This window comes from Suncus etruscus, chromosome 19, assembly GCF_024139225.1.
Source record: "Suncus etruscus isolate mSunEtr1 chromosome 19, mSunEtr1.pri.cur, whole genome shotgun sequence".
Lineage (NCBI taxonomy): Eukaryota > Metazoa > Chordata > Mammalia > Eulipotyphla > Soricidae > Suncus > Suncus etruscus.
This window is the reverse complement of record NC_064866.1, coordinates 26,686-54,657: the sequence shown is the minus strand read 5'-3', so window position 1 is coordinate 54,657 and position 27,972 is coordinate 26,686. Positions and strand designations below refer to the sequence as shown.

The 27,972-nt window shown below is 45.1% G+C and overlaps 1 protein-coding gene and 1 pseudogene across 1 annotated transcript; one reads left to right on the top strand and one right to left on the bottom strand.

Moving 5' to 3' along the window:
* The first annotated feature begins 7,175 nt into the window (after nucleotides 1-7,175).
* Nucleotides 7,176-18,883, top strand: LOC125997558 (histone-lysine N-methyltransferase PRDM9-like). The gene is made up of 5 exons (XM_049765987.1): nucleotides 7,176-7,366; nucleotides 8,204-8,330; nucleotides 14,372-14,452; nucleotides 17,100-17,652; nucleotides 17,989-18,883. The coding sequence occupies exons 1-5, from the start codon at nucleotides 7,253-7,255 to the stop codon at nucleotides 18,881-18,883; spliced, it is 1,770 nt and encodes a 589-aa protein (XP_049621944.1). The 5' UTR covers nucleotides 7,176-7,252.
* A 4,962-nt stretch (nucleotides 18,884-23,845) lies between these two features.
* On the bottom strand, nucleotides 23,846-24,465 carry LOC125997557 (mitochondrial fission regulator 1-like; annotated as a pseudogene).
* Nucleotides 24,466-27,972: the final 3,507 nt, after the last annotated feature.

Here is a 27,972-nt window from a genome sequence, read left to right as displayed (position 1 = left end):
AGGAAGGTTTTGATTTCCTCTTTGATTTCATCTTGGACCCACTGATTATTCAGTATGAGGCTGTTTAACTTCCAGGTATTAAAGTTTTTCTCCTGTGTCCCTTTGTAGTTCATATATAATTTCAGGGCTTTGTGGTCAGCAAAGGCAGCCTGCAAAATTTCTATCCTCTTGATATTATGGAGGTATGTTTTATGTGCTAACATGTAGTCTATCCTGGAGAATGTCCCATGTACATTAGAGAAAAATGTGTATCCAGGGTTCTGGGGGTGGAGTGTCCTGTATATATCTACTAGGCCTCTTTCTTCCATTTCTCTCCTCAGGTCTAATATATTCTTGTTGGGTTTCAGTCTGGTTGACCTGTCTAGTGTTGACAATGCCATGTTGAGGTCTCCCACAATTATTGTGTTGTTATTGATATTATTTTTCAGATTTGTCAACAGTTGTATTAAATATTTTGCTGGCCCCTCATTTGGTGCATATATGTTTAGGAGGGTGATTTCTTCCTGCTGTACATATCCCTTAATTAATACAAAATGTCCATCTTTGTCCCTTACAACTTTCCTAAGTATAAAGTTTGCATCATCTGATATTAGTATGGCCACTCCTGCTTTTTTATGGGTGTTGTTTGCTTGGATGATTTTTCTTCAGCCTTTTATTTTGAGTCTATGTTTGTTCTGACTATTCACGTTCGTTTCTTGTAGGCAGCAGAAGGATGGATTGAGTTTTTTGATCCATTTAGCCACTCTGTGTCTCTTAACTGGTGCATTTAGTCCATTGACATTGAGAGAAAGAATTGTCCTGGGAATTAGTGCCATCTTTATATCAAAGTTTGGTGTGTCTGTTGGTAAGCCTTGTCTTAAAGTATGCCATTCAGTTTTTCTTTTAAGAATGGTTTTGAGTCTGTGAAGTTTTTGAGTTGTTGTTTGTCTGTGAAACTATGTATTGTTGACTTCAAACCTGAAAGTGAGTTTTGCTGGGTGCAGTATTCTAGGTGAAACATTTATTTCATTGAGTTTTGTCACTATGTCCCACCACTGCCTTCTGGCCTTGAGTGTTTCTGGTGACAGGTCTGCAGTAAATCTCAAGGATGTTCCCTTGAATGTAATTTCTCTTTTCAATCTTGATGCTTTCAGAATTCTGTCTCTATCTATGGGATTCGTCATTGTGACTCGGATGTGTCTTGGGGTGTTTTTTCTGGGGTCTCATTTAGTTGGCACTCTTCGGGCATGCAGGATTTGATCACATGTATTCATTAGCTCTGGTAGTTTCTCTTTAATGATGTTCTTGACTGTTGATTCTTCCTGGAGATTTTCTTCCTGAGTCTCTGGGACTCCAATGATTCTTAAGTTGTTTCTGTTGAGCTTATAATAGACTTCTATTTTCATCTGTTCCCATTCTTTGAGTAATTTTTCCATTGTTTGATCATTTGCTTTGAGGCTTTTTTTCCAATTTCTTCTGCTGTATGGAATTGTTATGCATCTCATCTTCCAGTGTACTGATTCTATCCTCAGCTGCTGTTAACCTGTGGGAAAGCTCAACCATGTTTTTCTTCAATTCATCTACTGAGTTTTTCAGACCTGTTATTTGATCTGAAATTTCAGTTTGGAGTTTTCTCATTTCTATCTTCATATTCTCTTGATTCTTATTAGTGTTCCCTTCTATACTTTGTTTGAGTTCTTTGAACATCTTCCATATTGCAACTCTAAACTCCTTATCTGAGAGACTGACTAGGTGGTTGGTCAGGCTCAAGTCATCAGAGTTGCCATCGTCATTCTCTATGTCTGGCACTGGCCCGCGTTGTTTCCCCATTGTTACACTAGTATTGCGGGTTTTTCTACGTGTTGTGGTTGTATTCATCGGCTAAATGATGTGCACCGTCGCGAAGGGGAGCAGAGCAACCGTGCTCCTCTGGCTCCTCCCTTTCTGGGCGTGTCGACTCACCTCCACGGAAGGCTCACGGGAAGGCAGGCTGGCAGATGAGCCGCACCCAGGATGAAATCAGGCCGAAAATGCAGGACAGCAGAGGAGAGAGGCAGAAGGGTGCTGGCATCTGAGATCCAGCAGAGTTCAGTCCAGATTCTAGTTCTAATCAAGGAGAACGTTGAAGTAAGGATTGAGGAGTTTAAGGAGCCTCGCTTGGTTCTTCAACATCCTCCTGGGCCATGACCCTCCAAAATTCATGCCTTGCCAATAGAGGTAGACTGTGGTGGTCATTCCCAAGCTTAGTCATTCCCAGGCTCTGAATGTTCCTTAGTTCTACTTGGTCATTCCCAAGCTCTGAATGTTCCTTGGTTCTACTTGGTCATTCCCAAGCTCTGAATGTTCCTTCTGAACTACTTTAAATTTTGTCTCGCTTTGGAGGCATGGGGCTGCTTTTCAGCCATCTCTGCTCCAGCTCTAAGGAAAAAGGATGAATGGAGAAACTCAGTGAGATTAGGAGGGAGGTAGCTGCAGTATATCCATGGGCATTAGCAAAGGCAGAAATGAAGAAGGCCAGTGGAAGCAGTCTAAGGAGAAAAAGAACTTGTGTCCAGATCAGTTCTGTACAGCTTCCCAGCTCAGTTTGGAGTAGAGTAGAGAGACCCTGAGAATAGGAGTCAGACTGACCCCAGAGAAAAGAGCTGGACTTGCCACAGGCTGACCATGAAACTAGTGCAAGGGAGCAAGTGTTTCTTGGGGGACTTTGTGAGTGAGAGTAGTGGAATAAACTGAATTTTCAGTGTCCTGTGAAGGGCTTGTCTTTCCCAAGGACACCCCAAAGGCTCATCCTTTCCAGGCTCTTACCCACGGAAGGAAATCAAAACCTGAGACAAGGCAGAGCTGAGCCTAGAGGATGTGAAGTTGAATCTGAATCAGACCTCTAAGCAGTCTCTGAGGTAGGATGATAAAGCCCCTGGGAACATCACCTGTCACTGAACTCTCAGCCAGAACTGGGCTGGGTTCCATTTTCATGTTCTTTTTTTTATTTTAATTTTTTAAATTTTGAATTATGAGAACAAAAGATGCAAAGAAAGAGGACAAGGTAAAGTTACAGTGGAAGGACAATCAGCCATAACATAATTCTCAGAAGAAGTCCCCTTGCTGATATCTTAACTTTGAACTTTCAGCCAAAGAACGTTAAGATAAATAAAACAGAATCCATGTACAATTAGTTTGTCCCTCAAGTCCCCAGATTGTAGCACGTTATAATATTTCTTAACAGCACACAAGGCAATCTAAAGCCATAAAACTTACGTAACTCCTTAAACATTAGAGGCATAGTATTTTTTACATTTCCATGTACATGCATATTAGCTTAAGTTAACCTCAAATTTTAAGTGGGTGCATTTTAAGGATTAGAGTCAAAGGAGCACAGTAAAAACGGTGTTAGAGTGGCAATTGTTGTTTGCATAGGCCCACCAAAATATGAGAGGCATGGAAAGGAATAACCTTGGCCTAAATACAAAGAGATCCTACCCCTGAAGTTTCCTGGCATAAGACCAACTCTAGGCTTCAGGCAAGTTATCGTCCGATCCAAGACATTGTCCGTAGTGCCAACATACTTTTCACACAGTCTCTGTTGTTGGTATCATGTTTCTGTATTAAAGATTCTGGAATCTGCATATCCTAAATTGAAGTCATGATGTGAAGTGTCTTCTCGTTTCACCTCACCATGAAAGGGCAATGCAGGAAGCCCTGTCCTGTAAGCAGGTCGTTGTTAAGTCTTCTCATTGTTAAGTCTCTTTTCAGCAGGACAATGTCTTAGCAGTGGTAGGGTCTTCCGTGGTAGAGGATTGCTTCCAGGTGATGTTATAGACAAACCTCACAATTAAGGGGCAATACAGCAAGCCCTGTCCAGTAAGCAGGTCATTGTTTTTGTTAAGTCTTCTTAGTGTTAAGGGAAGTCTTTTTTGAGTAGATCGATGTCAGAGCAGCTGTAGGGTCTTCCCTGGTAGAGGAATGCCTCCAGGTGATGTTATATACAACCTTGGATGTTTTGTAGATGTCTTCTCTAGATCAGGGGTGAATGGAGAATGCCCATTCTTCTGAGGCCTGTACCAGGTCTTTATGTCAATGTTCAGGGTGTAAGGTCTCATTGCACTACAAGATTTGTGTGTTCCCATCTCTATTAGATAAGAACTTATTGGTATGTATAGTATTTTCCCATTTTAGTGTGCCTAAGCAAACAAGAAATAAAGCAACATGGTGCTATCAGATATATGGGGGCATAAGAACATTTCCAACAATACCCATGACTTGGTTCAAACATAAGCATTAAACTGAGGGATTCTTTCACACCAAATTTCATATTGAGCAGTTCATAAAGAGAAGATAAAAAACTGTGGGGGGGGGATCGTCACTGTATAAGAAAATATTCAGCAAAAGTTATAGTCATCAAAGAAAACATCCATAAAATGTTGAAGAGACATAAGTGTCCTTTTTATGCCTTTTAAAATAGTTGGGTAGGTGTTAACTCCAGGGCACAACTTTGATCTGTGACTTAGGACTCTACAGTACTTAAGTTAGAAAGGGTAAATGAGGAGTAATGATGATAGGAGTTAAGGAAGTTAAAGAGAAATATGATCTTATGAAGGGGTATGCAAAAGGGCAGAGTACAAAATGGACATTCTGCATACATAAAAACATAATTCAATGATAGTGAGAAAATATAGACTGGACAGAGATTACCAGTGACTTCAAGAAGCTGGGAGGCCAGAAGTTCAGGGCCCCACCCAGACCCACCCTAAGGAGCTGAATGGATAATGGGGGAAAGCCTAGGGTACCTTCAAGCTCCACCAAGGGGCCCAACTCACTGGCTTGCCCAGGCATGTGGCCCGGGGAAGCCCTGGAGATTTGGAGCAAGGCGGTAGAGGGGTGCTGGGGTTACCCAAGTCCCGCACCCCCACTAGGCCTGGTTAAGAAGGCCTCCGGCATGGCCGGGGCCTGCCAAACCCCCTCCTGCTAGACTCCTGGCTCCCAGGAAGGAGAGATCCCTCAAGAAGCTGGGAGGCCAGAAGTTCAGGGTCCCACCCAGACCCTCCCCAAGGAGCTGAATGGATAATGGGGGAAAGCCTAGGGTACCTTCAAGCTCCACCAAGGGGCCCAACTCACTGGCTTGCCCAGGCATGTGGCCCGGGGAAGCCCTGGAGATTTGGAGCAAGGCGGTAGAGGGGTGCTGGGGTTACCCAAGTCCCGCACCCCCACTAGGCCTGGTTAAGAAGGCCTCCGGCATGGCCGGGGCCTGCCAAACCCCCTCCTGCTAGACTCCTGGCTCCCAGGAAGGAGAGATCCCTCAAGAAGCTGGGAGGCCAGAAGTTCAGGGTCCCACCCAGACCCTCCCCAAGGAGCTGAATGGATAATGGGGGAAAGCCTAGGGTACCTTCAAGCTCCACCAAGGGGCCCAACTCACCGGCTTGCCCAGGCATGAGGTCCGGGGAAGTCCTGGAGATCTGGAGCAAGGCGGTAGAGGGGTGCTGGGGTTACCCAAGTCCCGCACCCCCACTAGGCCTGGTTAAGAAGGCCTCCGGCATGGCGGTGGCCTGCCAAACCCCCTCCTGCTAGATTCCCGGCTCCCAGGAAGGCCCATTTTCATGTTCTATCCCCTTGTTTTCTCACACCCATGGAACGTACCATCTCACAATCTTCCCTAGCCCTATTGTTTCTCCCTCCTGCTGCCCATATTCTCCTCACATTTCACTTCAGCCTTGTTGACCTTCGTCTTTTTTCCTCAGCCCTTCTCTCCCCTCCTCCTGAACTCTCCTGAAAGAATAGACAGCAGAAACAAGCGCATAGCCCCTCAAGGATTAGCTTGAGGAGCCAAACAACACGGAGCCTCATTCCCTCCTGTGCACATGAGCCACACAGTGAGTCCTCCACACCCTTCCATCTTGGGGGAAGAACTGATCAGGGGGACAGTGCTGTGCTACCAATCCTACTCTAGTCGATAATTGTCCTCCACCCTGGGGTGTGAGCTGGTGACAGTATATTGGATTATTCCTTGCTTGGTATTCCCGCGCTAGAGTGGCACCTGATCTTGTCAATAAAGTCGGACCTAATCGGACTGGGACTGGGAAGTGCCTTTCCTCTTCACCCAGGCTGTGCCGGGAAGGGGACGGCTCCTGGCCCTTTAAGACTCCGGCCGGAAGCAGCGTGACGTCACGCGGGCGCCGCGTTTCTGTCTCCGTGCGGCCGCGCGGGGCAGCAGCTCCGGACGGGCCCAGGGGGACGCGGGGGTCCCGGCCAGGCGGGCGGCGGCGCCCCGGAGGGAGGCTGCAGGCGGAGCCCTCCGTCCCTGGCGCTCCGCTCGGACCGGCCTCCGACCAGGGCTTCGTCGCGGCTGGCGGACGTGGCTCCGGGGGCCGGGCGGGCAGAGCAGTGGCTGTTGCTCGGCCGAGCGTCCTCCAGACGTCGGCCTCGCCGCGGCGCCCCGGGGCCGTCCGGGCCGGAGAAGATGGGGCCTCCCCGCCCGGCGTCCCGCCCCCAGGTCGGGGCGTGGGTTCTGAGCAGGGCCGGGGAGGGGAAGGAGGGCAGCCCCCTAGGGCTTCGGGGGCTCAGCCTTGTTTTAGGGAGGAACCTGCGGGTGGGTGTGGCTGCTGGCGTCGCTTCAGGGTCCAGCGTTTGCTCTTTGCTTTTGTCCTCGATTCCGCTTGTGTTCATTTCGGTGCCCGCGGAGATGCGTCTCAGACCCCCCTCCCGACGCAGGCTCTCGGGTCAGCCCTGCCAGTCCGAGACTCGAGGCCAGGCGCCAAGGTGGAACCACTGGAACACAAACCCGGATGCTGCTCAAGGCTGTCTTGCTCCCAGGACTTCTGCCATAACATAGCATTCCTTTCTCACCTGCAGAAACACTCCTTGACCCCTTTCCAACTTAGGGCACCATGGCTGAAAGGAAACTCTAATGCTTCTGCGTTTGGGACTCCTAGCTTCTGGAATTCAGCCTGGGACGGCCCTGTCTGAGGCCTGAGCCGGCCGAATTGTCCAGCACAGGGTTCTTTTGTATTTTTCGGCTGCTCTTAGATGCCTGGGTCCCTACCTCTGAGCTCCCGGTCAAGAATTATCTGCCTTACCTGAAAAAACACAGCAAGGAACTTTCCTGTGGGCTTTGTTTGGTTTTAGTTTAGGTGCTTTGTGCTGTGCTGTGTCTGCTTTTGTTTTGCCCTCTATTTTGTGCCACATCGGTGGTGCTCAGGCTTGTCCTTGACTATGCAGAGGGTTCGCTCCAGGAGACATAGGGGACACAAGCCTGTGCCTGGGGTTGATCCCATATTTGTCCATGTTGGTCTTGGCACTGTTGCTCAAGACCCAGGACATGCAGCTCAACACTTTTGTCCTTCCCTCTGCACAGTCAGGCTCCTCCGTACAGCCAGATTTCTCCTCAGTAAACCAGGTGCACTTCCAAAGCCTCCTTGTCTGCGACCCATGGCTTGTAGTTCTAATTGGGAAAAAGGAACAAAGGATCTTTTTGGAAGCCATAGTTGCTGGGAGTTGGGTTATTTTCTTTTCTTGGGGCATAGCGGGTAGGTTGTGTCATACCTGGTGGCGCTCAGGGGTTGCTCTTGGCGTTGCACTCAGAAATTTTTCCTGTCAGGCTCAAGGGACCTTATGGGAAGCTGGGGATCGAACCAAGGTTACTCTGGTGTTACTGCGTGCAAGGCATACATCTGCTGTGCTATATTTCCGGCCTGAGTTGGTCATTTTGACCTTCAACAGGAGGAATTTGTTTGGATGTGAACCCTGTGTGCTGATATCCCCAAGCAAAGGTTTGATTCACTCACTAGACCTGAATTTACCTTCTTGCCTGGGCAGAGATGGGCTCTGGCGGCAGGAGGGTCTAGTGTGTGTTTAGCATTTAGGGCCACATCCACAGTTGCTGTTTCAGGTCCTTTGGCTCTGTAGGCTTGGTTTCATCTACCTGTGCTCAGTGAATCTAATACATGGATTTGCTCGGTGAATCTAATACATGGATTGGCCCTGGGTGATCTGTGTGAAAAGCAGCACCCCAAGCACCTTCTTGAATACTGTTGGCTTATTATTGTTGGCAGGTAAGGCTAGTCTAGCAAGATGTCTGGCAACCTTGGGTACCTATGGAGAGAGGATGTGGAGGCTGGGTGCTTGTGAGGACAGATTGGAAAGACTCTGAGTCCCTCTAGGACCATAAGGGATTCTATCTCCCCCCTAGGGCCCTGGATGAGCCTTGTCCCTGACCCCTTCTTTGTGTGTTTAGGACTTGGTGACCTTCCCTGACGTGGCCGTGAGCTTCTCCCCAGAGGAGTGGCGTTGCCTGGACATCTCTCAGAGGAAGCTCTACAGGGATGTGATGTTGGAGACCTACAAGCACCTGCAGGCAGTAGGTGAGAGCTGCCCTGGCCCTGGGCTGGTGCTTTTGTTTTTAAAGGTGTTATTAATTGAGGTATGTTCTGGGCCACATCCAGCTGCGAAGAGGGGTTACTCCTGCCTCTGCTGTCTGAAATGGCTCTTGGCAGGCTCAGGGAACCCATAATATGGGATGCTGGTAATCGAACCTGGTTCTGTCCGAGGTTGGGCAATTGGCCTATGACTGTGCTGTCAGTCATTAATCCTAGCAGAAGATCATTAAAACCTAAGGGAGGTTACATACTTTATCCTGTGGGGAAAACATGCTCAAGGTCTCAAGGTCGCATTCCTATCTTAAGGATGGGGTGGTCTTCTTACTGGGGTCTCTAATCTATTAGAAAAACAGACTCCAAGTGAGTTAAGAGTATATAGCCCTCCCTTGAGCAGGGCCAGGCCTTATCTCTTTCCTGCCTTGCTGGCCAGGGTTTTGAAGGCCAGTGAGCAGGAGGCCCCCTGGCTAGAGAGCAGGAGGCTTCCTCACCCCCCTTCTTTCTGTTTGAACAGCCTGCTTCTGGCTTGAAGCAGGCTAACTTACAGCTTCTAAACTTAAACTTAAAGTTATACCTAAGGGAAAAACTTAGGGGAAAACTTCTTGATTCTAAAACTTCTAAAACTTGGAGTCCTCTTCACCCTAAGCCTGAGAGTGTCCTCTTTGAGCATAGACCCAGAAGTGAATTGGCCAAAAGTGATGTGATTTCATGAACCCTGTAATCTTATCCTCTTGAGTGATTCAAGAATCGCTCCTGATGGGTTTTGACATCATCTTGGTTGCCATTGATCATCCTTTGGTTGTCTTATATATGGTCACCTACTCTCCTCTCTATTGTTTCGATCCTCACGAGACTGCAGCATTTATAAGTGAGTTAATTTCTTTTCATGCTTTCAAAAATTTCACTTGGTAGCAGATCCTGTGGTCTCCCCAGTGCTTATTAATTTGTGCTGGTATCAAATCTGACGTTCCTTCATGAGGAGCATGTTACCAATACATTGCACCCTTTCTCAGGCCATGAACAATCTTTTTTTTTTTTTTTTTGGTTTTTGAGCCACACCCAGCAGTGCTCAGGGGTTACTCCTGGCTGTCTGCTCAGAAATAGCTCCTGGAAGGCACGGGGGACCATATGGGACACCGGGATTCGAACCAACCACCTTTGGTCCTGGATTGGCTGCTTGCAAGGCAAACACCGCTGTGCTATCTCTCCGGGCCCCAATTTGACTTTTTTATTTTTGTATTTGGACTGCACAGGGAGTCCAGTGGCTTATGCCCAGATATGCACCCATAAATCCCTTCTGGTGGAGCTTGGTGGAAGCTGTATGGTTCCTGGGATGGAATCATTGTCATTTCTTCTCATGTTACATGCCCTAACTTCTGTAATATCAGTCCAGCCTCTTTCTCCCCCCCCCCCCCCCCTTTGGTTTTTGGGCCACACCCAGTGATGATTAGGGTATGTGCTCAGAAATCACTCCTGGCTTGGGACACTATATGGGACTTCTGGGGATCGAACCATTTCCATCCTAGGTCAGACATGTGCAAAGCAAAAGCCCTACCATTGCGCCACTGCTCCAGCCCCAGCTTAGAACTTTTAAAAATCTAACCTTTCGCATTTCTTTGGAACTATGCAAACTGATACTAAACCACTAAGTTGAATGCAAATTTTCTGTTTACAGGGGGCATAGAACACAACAGAAGCTATTAGAATCCATACAGGTAGAACACACAGTTTAATCAGCAATATAATGACCAATGCAAATAGGATCAATAAATTAACCTATAAGATAGTTGCAGAGATTCTGAAAGCAGTTTCTCCTCTATTGGACTTGAATCCTCCATCTTCTCCTTCTGTAGTAGGCTTCTGAGGTCATCTTGGATGGAAAGAACATATGTTCCTAAGCTGACCCACTCATCTCCCTGCTATTATTAATGTCTCCCACAGATGGACCTTCTCTTTGGCTTTTATACCATCAGCGACCTCGATATGTTGGTGGGCCAAGGACCTCACACGAAACACCTTTGGTAGAAGAAAGGTGATAGTCTCTGGGATGCTATTCAGAGTCATCTTCACTGCCTGCTTCTGCCTGAAAGGATCTCTAACCCATTAAGAACAGGGGCAATGTGGGGTCGGAGAGATAGCATGGAGGTAGGGCATTTGCATCCCATATGGTCCCCATGTTTGCCAGGGGTGATTTCGGAGCCAGGAGTAACCCTTGAGCGCTGCTGGATGTGACCCAAAAACCAAAAGAAAAGAAAAGAACAGGGGCAACATGTACTTAGTTCAATTCAAGGGGTCCATCACAGTGATTATCCACCAGAGGGTCAGGGATCATCTTTGTGGTGGTCTCAGGCCCCTGGGTCCTGGGTCTCTGTTTGGAGTCCTGTAGAAATAAAATCTCCAGTGTTGTGAAATCACCCCATGCACTGTAATTCTACCTACCTCCCCATGGAGACAGGTATGAAGAAGCAGGGTAGTGGTGAAGAAATAAAAACTCAAACTAGTCAGCAGAGAGTAATGGAGTCAGTGACTGCACATGTCTTCCTCTGGTATTTGCCACAGCCCAAATCCAGAACTCTTCTTTCTTTTATTTTTTTTTTTTAAATTTTATTTAAGCACCATGATTACAAACATGATTATAGTTGGGTTATAGTCACAAACAGAACATCCCCCTTCACCAGTGTAACATTTCCCCCTCCCCCCCTTGCCATCCCCTGCCTGTATTCAAGACAGGTATTCTACTACAGTTATTTGTTTTTAAGTTCAGTAAACGGTTTTTTCTTTCTTAAAGAATAAGTGTTAAAAAAAATACAGTAGTAAAGGTGTGACCGTGGCAATCGCCATTGTTTGCATAGGCTCAGAAAAGTATGGGGAAAATGGGAAAATAATCCTTGGCCTGATTCCAAGAAGGCCTCACCCCAGAAGTTTACTGGCATAAGACCGACTCTGGGCTCCAGGCATACTAGTCTGTCCAACCCAAGTCATTCTCTGTGGTCCCGGTGAAACTTTTTCACACTTTAGCTGTTGTTGGTAACAGGTTCCTATATTTAAAGATTCTGGATTCTATGCATTTCTTTCATTGAAGTCAGGCTGATGTGGAGCATCCTCTAGTTTCAGCATACCATTAGATGCGGAGCGATCTACCCTGCAAGCAGATTGTTGCTGAGTCGTCTGGGTGTTGAGAGCACTCTTTGGAGTAAGTCAATGCCAGAGCAGTGATAGGTCTTCCATGGTAGAGGTTTGCATCTTGGTAATGCTATAGACAATTGTGGTTGTTTCCGTAGATGGTATCCATTGTTCAGGGATGTATGGGCAATGCCTAAGCCAAATCATTATGCCAATCAGAACTCTTCTTTCTTTGATTAAGCCATTTCCCAGTACACCAGGACGGGGCAAGGTGGAGAGTAATCCAGGTGGGATCTACATATCAAAACAGATTTATGGGAAAGAGGAATCTGGGGAACACCTTTGTTTTGGGTTAATAGTTGGGTGTCATTTTATAATTTTGGACACTTTGTGTTTGGGCCATACAGACAGGTGCTCAAGGATAACTACTGACAGGCTGCTGGTAAGTCCTGGCAGGCTTGAGCAGCATGCTGTTTAGTTTGCAGGTGTTAGGTTTTTCTCCACATTTTCTTTTTATAATCAATAGTGATCTCTGGCAGCTTGGTGTGATATGGTGCTTGGTATAATTTTTCTATCTGTGAATTTATGTTTGTTAGACTTGTGTCCTGAAATGTCTCTCCTAGAAAAGGTTCCATGTACACTTGAGAAGAATGTGAATTCAGCTTTTTGAGGGGTAAAGGTCCTGTTTAGATCATCGTCCTACTTCTTTTAGTTTCTCATTTAGGGCTCTTATGTCTTTGCTAGTGTTCCGACTAGTGGATCTGTTTAGCAGAGATAATGGCATATTGAAATCTCCCACTACTATCACATTTCCTTCCATATGTTTCTGTAGGTTTGTGAGTAAAAGCCTTACATATTTCTCTGGCTCTATATTTGGTGCCTAATGTTGATCAGAGTTAGTACTTGGTCTATTCTTCCCCTGTTCAATAAGTAGTGTCCATCTTTGTCTCTAAGTAATTTATTAAGGTTAAATCTAATTTGGTCTGATGTAAGCAAGGCTGTCCCAGCTTTGTTTGTTTTTCAGTAGCTTATATAATTATTTTTCCATCCTTTTATTCTAAATCTTTGTCCTGAACTTTAAAGTTTCCTGCTGGGTTTCGTTTCCTGATCTGAGCTGCTACTCTGTGCCTTTTGCTGGAAGAGTCTCATTCATTGACATTTAAGTAAACTATTGACATAAAGGGCTCCTGTGCCATTATATTGTGTAGGGTTGTTGTTACAATTGGATATTTGGTTTATGTAATTGTTCTTTGAGTAGTTCATTTAGAATCAGTTGTTAGCATGAATATTTCTAGTTCTATTTTGTCCAAGAATGTTTGTAACCCTCCCTCCCATGTAAATGAGAATTTTCTCAGTAGTGGACTCTAGGTTGAAAGTTTCTTTCATTAATTCTTTGAGTATGTCATTCCACTCCCTTTGCCTGGGTTTTAAATGGGAGATCTAGTTTGATTTTCATGTTCTTTTCTTTATACTTAAGGTTCTTCCTCCTTTACTGCTTTAAAGAGTCCAACTCTCTGGGTTTTGTTTTGTTTGTTTTGTTTTAATTTTTGGCCATTTGGATCTCTGTAGGCTCTTCTCTCTTCTGTGAGGTCCATTATGTTGGCACTTTATTTACCTCTGATTTGTGTAGCACCCTCTTTTCTGAGAGTTGAAATTTCTCTGTTATTATCTCCCTCGCTGTTTATTCTTCATTCATTCATTTTTTCTTCCCACTGGTATTCCTATCATCTGGAGTTATTTCTTTTGTCTTCATTCATTAGGTACCTTACATTTTCTTCCAATGACTCATCTGTCCTTTATTTTTTGATTTCTTTCTTAATGCTGGCTTGCATCTTGTATTCAACTTTGTACAATTCTCCAGCTGTGTATACTTGGCACTGTAGCTTGTTAATGTGTTTTTTATATCCTTCAGTTCCATTTGTATGAATTCTGTCATCTTCTGAACTGGTTGAATTGTTTATCTATAGATATTTTATGTTTGCCAGCTACTGACTCCTTTATATTGATTTTAGGTCCTCATCTATAAAGCTCAGGTGTTTTGGTGGATTTGGAAATTTGCCAGGATTTCTCTCCAAATCCCAACTGCAGGTGTCTTAGTTTGCCCATTGTTCTTTGCATTTGGTAGGTTGGAATACTGTAGTTGCAGGGTGTTTAAGAAAGCGTTCTATTGAATGGATTGCATAGAAAGTGGCTAGAGGTATATCAGCTTTAGAAGTTATTTTCCTAAACAATCAAGGTTATCTGAGTATGATAAAAAATATTGCAAACTGATTCATTGGTTTGTTCAACTGGGTTTTGAGGTATATATTTTCCAGGAAATAGAAATTGTAGGTCCAATATATTTTCCTATGGAAATATATGATATAAATTGAAATGTCCTTACATCATTAAGTTCACTAGCATCCTTGTAGGTTGGTTAAAGGAGGGTTGATGGGAGGATGGGAGGGACTGGATGGTCCCTGTCTCCACCCAGACACACACCAGAAATCCTGAAATGGCACAGGATGGTAGGGGGATCAGGACCAGCAGCCTCCAGCCTCCTCATTTTAAGACACCTTTGGCTTTGGTGGTACTTGGTTTTATTCTTGACTTTTCACTCAGTGCTCACTCCCTGAAGGATTCAGGGAAGTACTAGGGGTGGCGAGGTCAAATGAAGACTGGCCATGTGCAAGCCAGTACTGACCTATTGCTCCCCCATCCCTCTGCTGTATTTATCCATCCCCATCAATTTGACCTTTTCATTGTAGCCTATTTTCATCTCTGCAATAGCCAACATGCATATGGAAAGCAGTGATTCTGGTCTTTATTTGTTCTACAATTTGGCCATTTTCATTAAAGATCCAGACTCATGCACAGAGTGCTGTTTCCTTCATTGTCTCTAACCCAAGGTTGTCCTTTTGTGGCAGGGTATTTTGGGGTAAAGCCTGCACTAATCTCCTGGTTGGAAGGAGGAGCCCTGGGGAGGCTGCCCCGAAGCCTGTTTCCTGGTGAGTGTGGGAATACCCTCCTGGGCTCAGGATGTGGTTTAGGTGTGGATTGTCATGGGCCTGTGTGATGGGGGCCCTGGGCTTGGGCCTTGGGCCTCCCAAATTTTTGATGCATGACTTCTTTTGCTCCCTTTCAAAACCTTTGATGCTGAGTCCCAGAATAATTTGCAGCTTTGCCTCTACTCTTCCTGGTTCCATGTCTGATTCCTTCACTCGCTGTTTGTGCTCTCAGTGTGGTTGCACAGCCCCACGTTGGGTGCCTTTCTCAGGCCCCGGTGTCTTTTTCCTTTGCTCTGACCTTTTTTTTTTTTTTTTTTTGAGCCACACCCATTGACACTCAGGGTTTACTCTTGACTGTTCACTCAGAAATCGCTCCGGGCTTGGGTAGACCATATGGCACACCGGGGGATTGAACTGCTGTCCGTCCTAGGCTAGGGTTTACAAGGCAGATGCCTTACCTCTAGCACCAGATCTCCGGTCCCTTTGGCATGTCCTTTGCCCTATCCTTTGCCGTTAAATCATTATTGTTTTTTTGATATCCCCAAGGAAATTTTATTTTATTTTATTTTGAGGTGCCCTCACTGATAATAGTTGGGGTTAATCCTTGCCCTTTGCTTCAGGAATTACTCCTGGTGGGCTTTGGGGACATTATGGGGTGATGTGAATTGAACTTGGGTCAGCCTAGAGGCAAACATCCTCCTGCTGTGCTTTCTTCTGGCCCACTCAGAAATATATTTTTGTCTACATTTTAAACTGTTGATGAGCAAGACCAGCAAAAAGCTAATATAGATTTTGTCAAGCTCCTCACTATAGTGCTCCCAACCTGTCTTGCCTTTTCATGTCAGTTTATTTAGTACATGAAACCAAGATATATTCACTCCACCTATGTTGCTGCTTCAACCAGGTTTCATTCAACTAATACTTTAAAATAAATTTTTATTTAAGCACCATATTTACAGAAATGTTCATAGTTGAGTTTTAGTCAGAAATTGTATACTGCCCTTTACCAGTGCAACTTTCCTGGCACCAGTGTCCTCCATGTTGCTCCTTCGCAATACCCCACTTTTGTCTAAACTGGCATTCTATTTCTCACAATCATTGTCGTGCTAGAATTCAGTGCAGTTACTGCTCTGTGCTGACTGCACTTTGTGGCAAGATTCATATCATGGGCTTGTCCTGGCAGCTCTCTATGGTCTGTCTATTTTCTCTGGATATTATTACCATACTTTCTTTTATTTTTCTTCTATCCCACAGATGAGTTTGACTATTTTATAGCTGTCCCTCTTTCTCTCCATATACATCTCCATGTATTTCCCTGTGTAAGCCAATTTTATGACTTCATTTTTTTCTAATAGCTGCATAATATTACATTGTGTAGATGTACCACAGTTTCTTCAGCCACTAATCTGTTGTTAGGCTCCTGGGTTGTTTATTGATTCTGGCTAATGTAAATAGTGCTGTGTTAAATAAACACAGTATTCTAGAGGACATTTTTGTATTATGTTTTTGTGTTCCTAGGGTCTGTCACCAGGACTGGTACTACTGGATTATATGGAGCTCACTTTCCACTTTTTTGAGCCATATCAATATTTTTCAGAAAGACTTGACTAGACAACATTCTCACCAGCAGTGAGAATTGCTTTCTCCCTGTATCCCTTCCACACTGGTTGTTTTCACTGTTTCTACCTATAAATATGACTTTTTGGGTTTTTGGAAAGAGGTTGGTTTAAACCCTCTAATGTTCAGGGATTAATCTTGGATTTGTGATCAGGAATCACTCTTGGCAGTACTTTGGGGGACCAGATACAGTGTCAGGGATTGAAGTAGGATTGTTTAAAGGCCAGGCATGCATCATAGACCTTGTACTATTCTCTAGCCCATAAAAATGACTTTAGTTGGCAAAATTTAAAATTAAATGTATTCACTCATAATCTCTAACCATAGCCCTATTATACCTCCATTGGTACAACTCCATGCTAGTAGCTTCCTATTGACATGAATAGTTTTTGCCTTATAGGAACTCCCTAAGAATGATTTGAGCTAATAAAATCAAGTGTCACTATATCTCAGGAGAGTAAAATACTTTTCGAAGCCACATCACAGAGGTGCTGTATACCAAAAGATCACTAAATATATTAAGTCCAAAAATTCCAGGTTAGAGGGCAAAGCGATTGCACAGTGGTAGGGTATTTTATGCCTTTGATGCACCAACCTAGGTGCAATCCTTGGCATCCTATATGGTCTTCCCCAGCCAGCCAGAATACGTGCTTAGTGAAAACAGAATAATTCCTGAGTACTCTTAGGTTTTGCGCAAAAACAAAAGTTTCTGGATTCACACTTTCTGAATTTTTCAAGATTTAGTGAATGCAAATGGAATGAAAAACAATTTAGGGGCCAGAGGTATAGTACAGCATTCCATACAGTATCCAAGCGTGTCAGGAGTGATCTCAGAGCAGAGACAGGAGTAAGGTCTGGGCACCTCCAGGTGTGGCCACACTATCCAACCAAACAGAAAAACCCACCAGACTATTTAGGATCATCTTGTTTTATCAACAAAGCTAGGAGAACAGATTTTAGCAGGAGATAGAGCTATGTGGTTCAGACAGCTTTGTCAACATCTACTCTGACCAAAACCTTTCTCTTTCAGCAGAACTCAAGCCAGAAATCCATCCTTGTCCCTTCTGCTCTTTCACCTTCTCCAGTCAGAACTTTCTCAGTTGTCATATGAAACGAAGTCATCCCTCCTGGGTCCTCCTGGGAACATCTGCAAGAAAGCAACGTCAATCAGAGAATTCCTATACATGTGATCAGAACCAATGGCGGCAGCATTCTGATCCATATAATGACACACCAAAGAATGACATACTTGAAAGTCAAAAGCACAAAGAAAGCTCCATACATTTGGGTAATAGGATGAGGCATAAAAGAATTTCAGTAGTCTTTTCTAAATTATTTAGTGGTCAAATAGATAGCTCTAGTAAAATGACAATGGAAGAAGATATTAACACAGGCTTGAAAGAAAATCCAAAGGACACAGGTGGAGTAGTTCCAGGGATAGACTTGCCAATAATTTTAAGAGACAAGTATGTAAGTTCTGGGCAAGGCTTCAGTGATGGATCAAATCTCATCACATATCACATGACTCACACAGGGGAGAAGCCCCATGTTTGCAGAAAATGTGGTCGAGGCTTCAGTGTGAGGTCAAAGCTCATCGCACACCAGAGGACACACACAGGAGAGAAGCCCTATGTTTGCACAGAATGTGGTCGAGGCTTCAGTTACAGATCAAGCCTCAGCGAACACCAGATCTCACACACAGGGGAGAAGCCTCATATTTGCAGGGAATGTGGACGAGGATTCAGTGTGAGGGCACGTCTCATTAGACATCAGAGGACACACACAGGGGAGAAGCCTTATGTTTGCAGAGAATGTGGTCGAAGCTTCAGTGAGAGTACAAAGCTCATCAGACACGAGAGGACACACACAGGGGAGAAGCCCTATGTTTGCAGGGAGTGTGGTCAGGGCTTCATTATGAGCTCAAGTCTCCTCATACACCAGAGGACACACACAGGGGAGAAGCCCTATGTTTGCAGAGAATGTGGTCGAGGCTTCAGTCACAGATCAAGTTTCAGTGAACACCAGAAGATACACACAGGGGAGAAGCCCCATATTTGCAGAGAATGTGGACGAGGATTCAGTGTGATGTCAAAGCTCGTCAGACATCAGAGGACACACACAGGAGAGAAGCCTTATGTTTGCAGAGAATGTGGTCGAAGCTTCAGTGAGAGGTCAACTGTCATCAGACACGAGAGGACACACACAGGAGAGAAACCTCATATTTGCAGAGAATGTGGACGAGGATTCAGTGTGAGGGCACGTCTCATCAGACATCAGAAGACACACACAGGGGAGAAGCCTTATGTTTGCACAGAATGTGGTCAAGGCTTCAGTGAGAGGTCAACTCTCATCAGACACCAGAGGAGACACACAGGGGAGAAGCCCTATATTTGCAGGGAGTGTGGGCGTGCCCTCAGTGACAAGTCAACACTCATCACACACCAGAAGAGACACACAAGGGAGAATTCCCATGTTTGCAGAAAATGTGGTCTAGGCTTCAGTCTGAGGTCAAAACTCATCACACACCAGAGGACACACACAGGAGAGAAGCCCTATGTTTGCAGGGAGTGTGGACGAGGATTTAATCACAGGTCAAATCTCAGGAGACACCAAAGGACACATACAGGGGAAAAGCCCCATGTTTGCAGGGAATGTGGACGAGGCTTTGGTCAGAGGTCACATCTCATCAGACACCAGAGGACACACTTAGGGGAGAAACCCCAGGGCTTAAATCTGAAGTCAAGCCCCATCAGACAACAGAGGAACACACAGGGGAGAAGCCCCATGTTTGTAGAGAGTGCTGTCATGGCTTAAGTGACAGGTCAAGTCTCTTCAAATACTGGACGACACATGCAGGGGAGAAACCCCATGTTTGCAAACTGTTTGGGCTAGGCTTTTGCCAGATTTCACATCTAATACACCAAAAGACACACATTAGAAGGCCAATGATTGAAGAAAAGGTGACTAATGAACAGTAACCTCATTGCAGGCCCAGAGAACAAATACAACCAACATAATCTACCTGGTTGTATCCAGGAAGGTGGCCATGGAAGTGTTCTGACATCTAAATCCTTTTATATTTCTTTTTGTGCATTAATAAATCACACATTTATATAGTTCTGATCTTAATATTTTCTTCCCTGTTCAAGCTGGAGGGGAAAGAATGGACAAAAAAAAATGCTATCACCCAACAAAATGAAATTAGTGCCTAATATAGTATGTATTAAGAACAGTCACCTGGATTCATTAATTAGTAGATTGATTCTTAGGCCAATATAGAAAAATATCATTTAAGATGAAGTCATTTTAAGAAACATGCAAAAGCCAAGGGTGAGGATAGGGGTCAGGGTGAGGATGACGGTCAACATTAGGGTGACAGGGGTCATGGTTATGCCTGGGTGACGGTTAGAGTGGCAATTGTGTTTGCATAGGTCCAGCAAAATATGGGGAAAATGGAAAAATAAAGCCCTGGCCTAAATACAACTTACTGCTGAAGTTTTCTGGCATAAGGCCGACTCTGGGCTACAGTCATACTAGGTTGTCCCACCCCTGAGTCATTGTGGTCCCTGTGAAATTTTTTCACACATTAGCTGTTGTTTGTGTCAGGTTCCTGTAGTTAAAGATTCTGGTTTCTATGCATTTCCTTCATCGAAATCAGGCTGATGTGGAGCATCTTCTAGTTTTACCTCACCATTAGATGCGGAGAACCCTGCCCTGAAAGCAGGTTGTTGTTAAGTCGTCTGGGTGTTAAGAGAACACTCGTTGAAGTAAGTCATTGCCAGGGCCGCAGTAGAGACTTTGCTTTCTGGTGATGTTATAATTCAGGGGTCCTCAAACTTTTTAAACAGGGGGTCAGTTCACTGTCCCTCAGACCATTGGAGGGTTTGACTATAGTAAAAACAAAACTTAGGAACGAATTCTTATGCACACTGCATATATCTTATTTTGCAATGAAGAAACAAAACAGATACAAATACAATATGTGGCCCGCAGGCCATAGCTTGAGGACCAGTGTTAGATGATTGTGGTTGTTTCCATAATTGGAATCTATGGCTCTGGGGTGTATGGGCAATGCCCATTCTTCTGAGGCCTGAGCTAAGTCATTATGCCAATGTTCAGGGTATAAGGCCTAACTGCATTACAAAATTTGGGTTCCTATCGCTATTCGATAAGAACTTGTTTGCTTATGTAATATTTTACAATTTTAATGTGCCTATTCAAAAGAGGAACAATGCCACAAGGTATTAGTGCATCTGGGGGCTGAGTGAACAAGTCCAACAATCTCCGTAACTTGGTTCTAAAATGAACTCTCTAAACAGTATTAAACACATCAGAAAGACGAAAAACAGTGGTCAAAGTTGCCACTATATAAGAGATATTTAAAAGAGTTATAGCTGTTAAGGGAATACATCTAAGATTTACAAAGGAGAGATACATGTCCCTTTTTTTTTCCTTTTTTTTTTTCTTTTTTTAATTATGAGAACAAAGGTACAAAGAAAGAGGACAAGGTAAAGTTACAGTGGAAGGACAATCACCCATAACATTCTCAGAAGTCCCCTTGCTGATATCTTAACTTTGAAATTTCAGCCAAAGAACATTAAGATAAATAAGACAGAATCCATGTACAATTACTTTGTCCCTCAAGTCCCCAGATTGTAACACATTATAATATTTCTTAACAGTACACAAAGCAATCTAAAGCCATAAAACTTACGTAACTCCTTAAACATTACAGGCATAGTATTTTCTTACATTTCCATATACATGCATATTAGCTTACATTAACCTCAAATTTTAAGTGAGTTTTTTTTAAAGATTAGAGTCAAAGGAGCACAGTAAAAATGGCGCTAGAGTGGCAATTGTTGTTTGCATAGGCCACCAAAATATGAGGGACATGGAAAGAAATAACCCTGGCCTAAAGAGACCCGACCCCTAAAGTTTCCTGGCATAAGACCAAGTCTAGGCTTCAGGCAAGCTAGATCGTCCAATCCAATACATTGTCTGTAGTGCCAACACACTTTTATTTTTCACACAGTCTCTGTTGTTGGTATCATGTTTCTGTATTAAAGATCCTGGAATCTGCATATCTCACATTGAAGTCAGGATGTGGAGCATCCTCTCCTTTCACCTCACAATCAAAGGGCAATGCAGGGAGCCCTGTCCTGTAAGCAGGTCGTTGTTGTTGTTAAGTCTTCTCAGTGTCAAGGGAAGTCTCTTTTGAGCAGGTCAAAGTCTGAGCAGTGTAGGTCTTCCGTGGTAGAGGATTGCTTCCAGATGATGTTATAAACCAGCTTGGATGTTTCGTGGATGGCTTCCCTGGTTCAGGGGAGAATGGATTATGCCCTTTCTTCTGAGGTCTGTGCCAGGTCGTTATGTCAATGTTCAGGGTGTAAGGTCCCCCTGCACTACAAGATTTGTGTGTTCCAATCTCTATTAAATAGGATCTTATTTGTATGTATAGTATTTTCCCATTTTAATGTGCCTATGCAAATAAGAAGCAATGCCACGTGGTGTTATTGGCGCATATGGGGGCCATAAGAACAATTACAATGATTCCCATGACATGGTTCAATCATAAGCATTAAACTGGGGGACTCTTCCACCAAAATTCCTTGTTAAACAGCTCAAAAAGAGAAGATAAAAAGTGGTTAGAAACATCACTGTATAAGAAAAAATTTAGTAAGAATTATAGCTGTCCAAAAAAAACCACAAAATATTCTAAAGAAATACGTGTCCATTTTATGTATCTTGAAACAATTTGGGGTTGTCACACACAATGCACATCTTTGGACTGTGATTAGGATTGTACACTACTGAAGTTAAAAAGAGTAATGTAGGTTAGTGATGTTTGAGAGGGGGTTAGAGAGTTAAGGAGTAAAAAAGCTTTGTATGGGTGTGGGAAACGGCAGAATACAAAATAAACATTCTGTATATGCAAAACATAACATAAGAATAAGGAGTGCTCTGAGCCCAGCCGAGCCTCTGTAGTTTTTGGATGCCTAGGGAGGAATTTCTCCCCCCCTCCCCCCAGGGCCCGATTAACCAGGCGTGGCCTTAAAGACCCACCAGGTTTGGGGGGACCTTGGTCCCCTGGACTAGGTGGTCAGCCCAGGGGGCCTGTGGCCAGCTGTCCTGCCCAGAGCCCCCAACATACCAGGCAAAGACCCAGAAATCCTGGCATGCGGAGTGTCCTGAGCCCAGCTGTGCCTCTGTAGATTTTGGATGCCTAGGGAGGAATTTCTCCCCCCCTCCCCCCAGGGCCCAATTAACCAGGCATGGCCTTGAAGACCCACCAGGTTTGGGGGGACCTTGGACCCCTGGACTAGGTGGTCAGCCCAGGGGGCCTGTGGCTAGCTGTCCTGCCCAGAGCCCCCAACATACCAGGCAAAGACACCCAGAAATCCTGGCATGCGGAGTGCTCTGAGCCCAGCTGAGCCTCTCACATGTCCCTTTTATGTCTTTAGAAATAGTCGGGGGGACGGGGTTGAATCCGGGACACGACTTTGGTCTGTGATTTGGCCTTCTGGAGTCTGCAGAATTACTCCCAGCAGTCCAATATCAGGAAATGTCTTTGAGTGGGGACTTCTCAGAAATCGAGTATGATGCAAGTGAAGGTATAGCATGAAGGAATGGGGATGATAGGAGGCCGCTGAGAGTAGATAAATAGGAACAGAGTGTTGGTTTCTTCTTAGGCTGAGTCTATTTTTTCACTTTGGGAGCTGGTTGGCTGCTGGTTTGAGTGGGGATAATGATCTGCTTTATGAGAAGCCAAGAGCTGAGGGTACAAAGGGTTAAATGTGGGATAATAGGCGGCGGGAGTGAGGGAGTAAAGGACTAGAAATGTGCTTGTAAGGTGGTGAGCCAAGGGGGGGAAGGAAAGTATACAACATGAATATTATGTATATTGTAAACATAGATTAAACCCTATAATATCCTATTAAACTATACTTTTTGAGAATGGACACTGGAAAGTTGCCGGCGACTTCCCCAAGCCAGGCCCTCTTGTGGAGGGTGGGGGTTGGGGAAAGCCTGTGTCCCCTTTAAACTCCTCCCCAGCACCCACCTTGCTGGGCCCCTTGGCGGTTGCCTAGGGATAGCCCCAAATTCTAGGAGGAAGGAGAGGGAAGGCTGTTGGGGGCATAATGGGCTTGTTTCTGAGGGACCACAGATATCAGGTCCTCTGTGGAGGGTGGAAAGAGCTGCAGAGACGCTAAGGCAGATTCCCATGGTAGAGGGAAGAGGTCCCCAGATTAGAAACAGGTGTGTTTAGTGAGTCATTCACTCTCAGTGTATTGGAGAATGGAACAAGTGTGAAGATTTCTTAAGCCTGGACCTCAAGAAGACTCAAGAAGGAGGGAGGGAGACTTGGCAGTCGGGAGAGAAGAACCCAAAGGAGTTGATCCAAAGTTTTCCAGTGGGGGCCAGGTGAGGCAGACAGGGCTAATGGGCTTTGGGAGTCAGTCTTGAAGAAAAAAGCATCTCCTCTTCATTCCAGTCAAGCCCCGCTCTCAGCTGACTAAGAGCAATGTTGAGGTGGAGGTCAGGTCTCTCCCTTCAGAGACAGCCCAGAAACCCCTAAACTCTTATACTTCCTCTCTATGGTTTCCTGCCCCACCCTGAATACCTACATAGCTATAGTTATGTTACACCTTATTTTACCTAGAATAAAGATCACCCCTGGTTTCTTTGTATCTTTATGTTTACAACTTGATTTCATCCAAAGCAAGGGTTGTTTTTATGTTTGTTTTTTTTTACACCAAGGAAAGTAAATTTGCTTTATTTCAAAACATTAACTTCCTTATTGGAGAACTGGCCATATCCAATATTTTGGTGGAGTCTGGAGGGAGGAGGGGGTGGGGCTTGTGGGGTAGTAACACATGCAGGATTTGCTGTGAGATCCTGATGCTCTTGCAGGGTCACAGTTTTGGCAGTCTTAGCTCTGAGAGCAGCAAGTTCCTTTTCAAGGGCATTAATCTGCAATGCTTCACTTGCCATAGTTGAAGACTTAGATTGAGGCTCCTCTGAAAACAGGTTTGGTAAGCAAATATGCCTGTTCAGGGGATTTTCCAAGAAATGAAGTTCATCCTGAAGGGAGGGTTGCCTTTGACCTGACCTCTGTCCTCTGTCTCATTGAACATTCTCCTTCTTTGGCTACCCATCCAACATTAGCAAATGATGCTACTGTTTCCTCTCCTGAGTGGCTAGGGCTCCATTCTGTTGCAGGGCTGGTAAGCTGAAAGTGAACTCTTGGACACTGGATCAGAGATAAGTTAGTTCCAATTTTCCTTACTATACTTAGAGATGAACCATGGCTTCCCAGACCAAAGTACTAATTGCATTCTCACTCCAACTTGTTGAAATATTATCCTAATTAGGCACTTAATCCAGTCAAGCATGTAGAGGGTAAAATTGCTCTGAATCTGCATTTCAACTACTTCAGGCATGCACAGCAGCACACGGTCCATAAAAGCACACACGGCCACTAGGCAGCCCTGCAACTTCTTCCCAAAGATTGTTTGATATGTAAACCTGGGCTGGACAGACTCAGAATACCCTGAGCTATCTACCCTTACTATCTCCTGACTGTCCAACTTGAAGTGGTCTCTGGGAGGCAGCTTGTTGGAGATACAAGGTAGAAGATTGCCGGACTACACGCGTTTCATATTCAGCCTTATTTTGATTATTCCTTGTGCAACCCTGTACCTGGGATTGGGGATACAGCACATTGAGTGATTTTACACTGCAGAACTAGTATCAAAAATACCATTTTAATGGACTTTAATTGATAGTACAGCAGAGAAGGAGCTTAGGCTTGCATGTGCCTAACCATTTTTTGATCCCAGGAATCCCACCTGATCCCTCAGGTCTAAAGAAGTGCTCCTTGCCTAGACTTCCTGTCCCAACCCTGACCTAATTAAGGGATCTTTCCATGCCTCCAGCTCCTCTCTTCCCTCCAGGTCCCTGGCTCAAGTAGAAGATGTGGCTGGAACTTAGGCAAACGAGGTGCTTAGTGAGAATGAGCAAAGAGAAAATGTGAGGCTTGGGAGAGAAGTGATGGGTGGCAGAAGGACGCTTGGGAGGTGTGGGAAGAGAGACCATTTTTGCAGCTCCAGAGACAGCTGACCTAGTCTCTGGTTAAGATGGACCAGTGGAGGAAGAGAGTCTAAGTTTAACATGACATCTGGATAAAAAAAGATTCAGATATGCTTTCCAGCAGGTAAGCTGTGACCTTAGTGTCATTCCACCCATCTCTACCCCCCATACCAGTGTTGTGCAGCCAGAAGCAAGCTTGGGGTGAGGCTAGAGGGCCCCCTGGTCAGGGCCTTCCTCCATGTGGCCTGTCCATAGTTTGGGTTTCGTTTGATTTGGGGCGTCAATTGGGCCACAACCAGCAGTGCTTAGGGGGTTTCTCTTGGACCAATGCTCAGGATTGACACCAGAAGCACCCCTAACGTCCAGGTGTGATGCCAGAGATTCAAAATAGTGTCGTGTTTAACTCAGACCACTCACCACCTGTCCTAGCATTGCCTCCTCTCTTCCCTGTTTGGCAGAGGAACAAGTTTAAAGAGGAAACTGAGAATAATAGCAAATATACCCGAAATTTGGAATATACAAATTCTATGTTAAGTGTTCAGTTATTGTTGGAGACTGTTTAGAATGATTAAAAAGCCATCTCACTAATCAAAATGAAGTTTCTGAAAGTCTTAGCCAAAGTGCTTACAAGCTGCATGTGGCCTTCCTTGCCCTTGGACCCAAAGAAATAGAAATAGCCTAGAGCTAGGGAGTTACTAGGCTCCAAGATGTCCTTGTAAAGACAGGGGTCAAAAGGCCCAAGCTGAGATTAGATTTTGTACTTTGTTGCTCAAAAATAATGTAAATCTCTTGACTGATGATAATCTTATTAACCTTGGAAAATCAAGATGTTCCCGTGGAAAATTACAGCAATTCCTACTGTTCCCCGCTCCTACTCTCTCTGTTTTGCATTGTCTATAAAAGGTCTAATTTTTCTTTTATTAAACGGACTCCTGATTGGACCCTCGTCTTGAGTCTCATTATTTCCCAGTCCCTCTTCTATTTCAGGCCGGATTCTTCTTCAAGAATTGCGAATTACTGACGTGGTCCCCAGCTTAACCCACTGGTCGGGGTCTTTGGAAGACCATAAGTGGCGCCCAGCGTGAGGCTCGAAGAACAGAACACCCGGCCGAACGGCAAAGGCGTGAGTCCCGGGAGCCTGTCCACAAGTCGCCGGTAAGACCCTATTAAAGGCGGGGTGCAGGAAGGTTAGACTAAGTGATCACTAACACCGCCGTTCAATCGTCCCAGGGATTAGGGACTATCGCCCCGGAAAAATGGGGGCTACTTTATCGTCCCAGAGATTAGGAACTATCGCCCCAGAAAAATGGGGGCTACTTTATCTAAAGAAGAGGTTTTTATTAAAGATCTTAAGAAAGAGCTGGGTGAAAGAAACGTTAAAGTGAAGAAAAAAGACTTAATTAAATTTTTTTATATGTGTCCATGATATTTGTCCATGGTTTGTAGTCACTAGACCCCGAATAGTTAGCAGTACTTGGAAACAAATTGGTGATGAGATTTTGCAATACTATACCAAATATGGTAAAGAGAAAGATAGAAAGGTTATGCAGTTCTATTGGACTATTCTTGGAAAAATTATTACGGGAGCAGAATTAGACTCTTTTGGGGAAAGCCCTGTTAACAAGGACATTGTTGAAAAGGCTGAAGCCGTTGTAGAAATGGCTTCCCGCAGTCAATCTCGGGCCAGCAGCACCCCTCCCAAAACAGAAAGCCTTATAGATTTAGACTTGGAACCCTCCAAGGGCTTTTACCCCATAATTGTCAGCGCACCCACTAAGGAGGAGATTTTAGATACTGAAGACAATCTGTCCCTGCAGGACGAGGCCGCCCATTATGATCATGGCCGGTTTCCTCCCTGAGCCTCCCACCCCTCCGTATAGCGCAGACCGCCTGCCTAATCCACCCCAGGTTCTAGCACAGCAGACTGTCCCCTCTAACTTCAAAAAATGTAAGGCCGACTTAGAGGCACAATTAAGAGAACTTAAGGAGATAAAAAGTCTGGAGGAACAAATTGCCTGGCTTCAAGCCTCTGATGACTCATATCAGTTCCCTGTATTTTTTTTTTTTTTTTTGGTTTTTGGGCCACACCCTGTGACGCTCAGGGGTTACTCCTGGCTATGCGCTCAGAAGTTGCTCCTGGCTTCTTGGGGGACCATATGGGACGCCGGGGGATCGAACCGTGGTCCGTCCTAGGCTAGCGCAGGCAAGGCAGGCACCTTACCTCCAGCGCCACCGCCCGGCCCCCAGTTCCCTGTAGTTTTTAATCAACAGCCCGAGCGAGTTACCTTGCCTACCCCCTCCCTGCCCCCTCCCATACCCCGCTTGCCGGAGGATCGGGGTGGACCCAACAAAGGGGCACGGGTGCTGTCACTCGCAGCCACAACCTAGATAGAGCCCAGGCTGCCCAGAGGGCTCAGGCTTCAGCTAGGTCCTGCTGAATGGAAGGAAATTGCTAGCACAACCTTGCCATGCTCTGACTATATACTTTGGGAGACGGATTTTTTGGCCCGATGCAGGCAACAGGCCAACCTGGGTGACGGAGGTTTTACCCTCCCAGATCAGATCAATGAACAGCTCACCGGCACGGAAACCTTTGCCTCCCTTAGGAAACAGCTACAGAGGCTTTCCCCTGCTTGTTTGGCTCAAACCAATGCTGCTGCCCTCCAGGCTTGAAGAGCCACGCCTAAAAGTGCACAAGCCACCATTCTGCTGGCTCAAACAGTGCAAGGCCCCCAGGAGCCCTACAATAAATTTATTAGCAGACTCCTGGAAACGGTACAAAGGAGTATGGGCTCTGCAGATTATAATAA

Bases quoted from the DNA above. Each gene is read 5' to 3' on its own strand.
- LOC125997558 (XM_049765987.1), top strand. From the start codon at position 7,253: ATGTTGGTCTTGGCACTGTTGCTCAAGACCCAGGACATGCAGCTCAAC. The intron at 7,367-8,203 runs GTGCACTTCCAA...TTGTGTGTTTAG, and splicing joins ATTTCTCCTCAGTAAACCAG to GACTTGGTGACCTTCCCTGA. The intron at 14,453-17,099 runs GTGAGTGTGGGA...TTTCTCTTTCAG, and splicing joins GCCCCGAAGCCTGTTTCCTG to CAGAACTCAAGCCAGAAATC.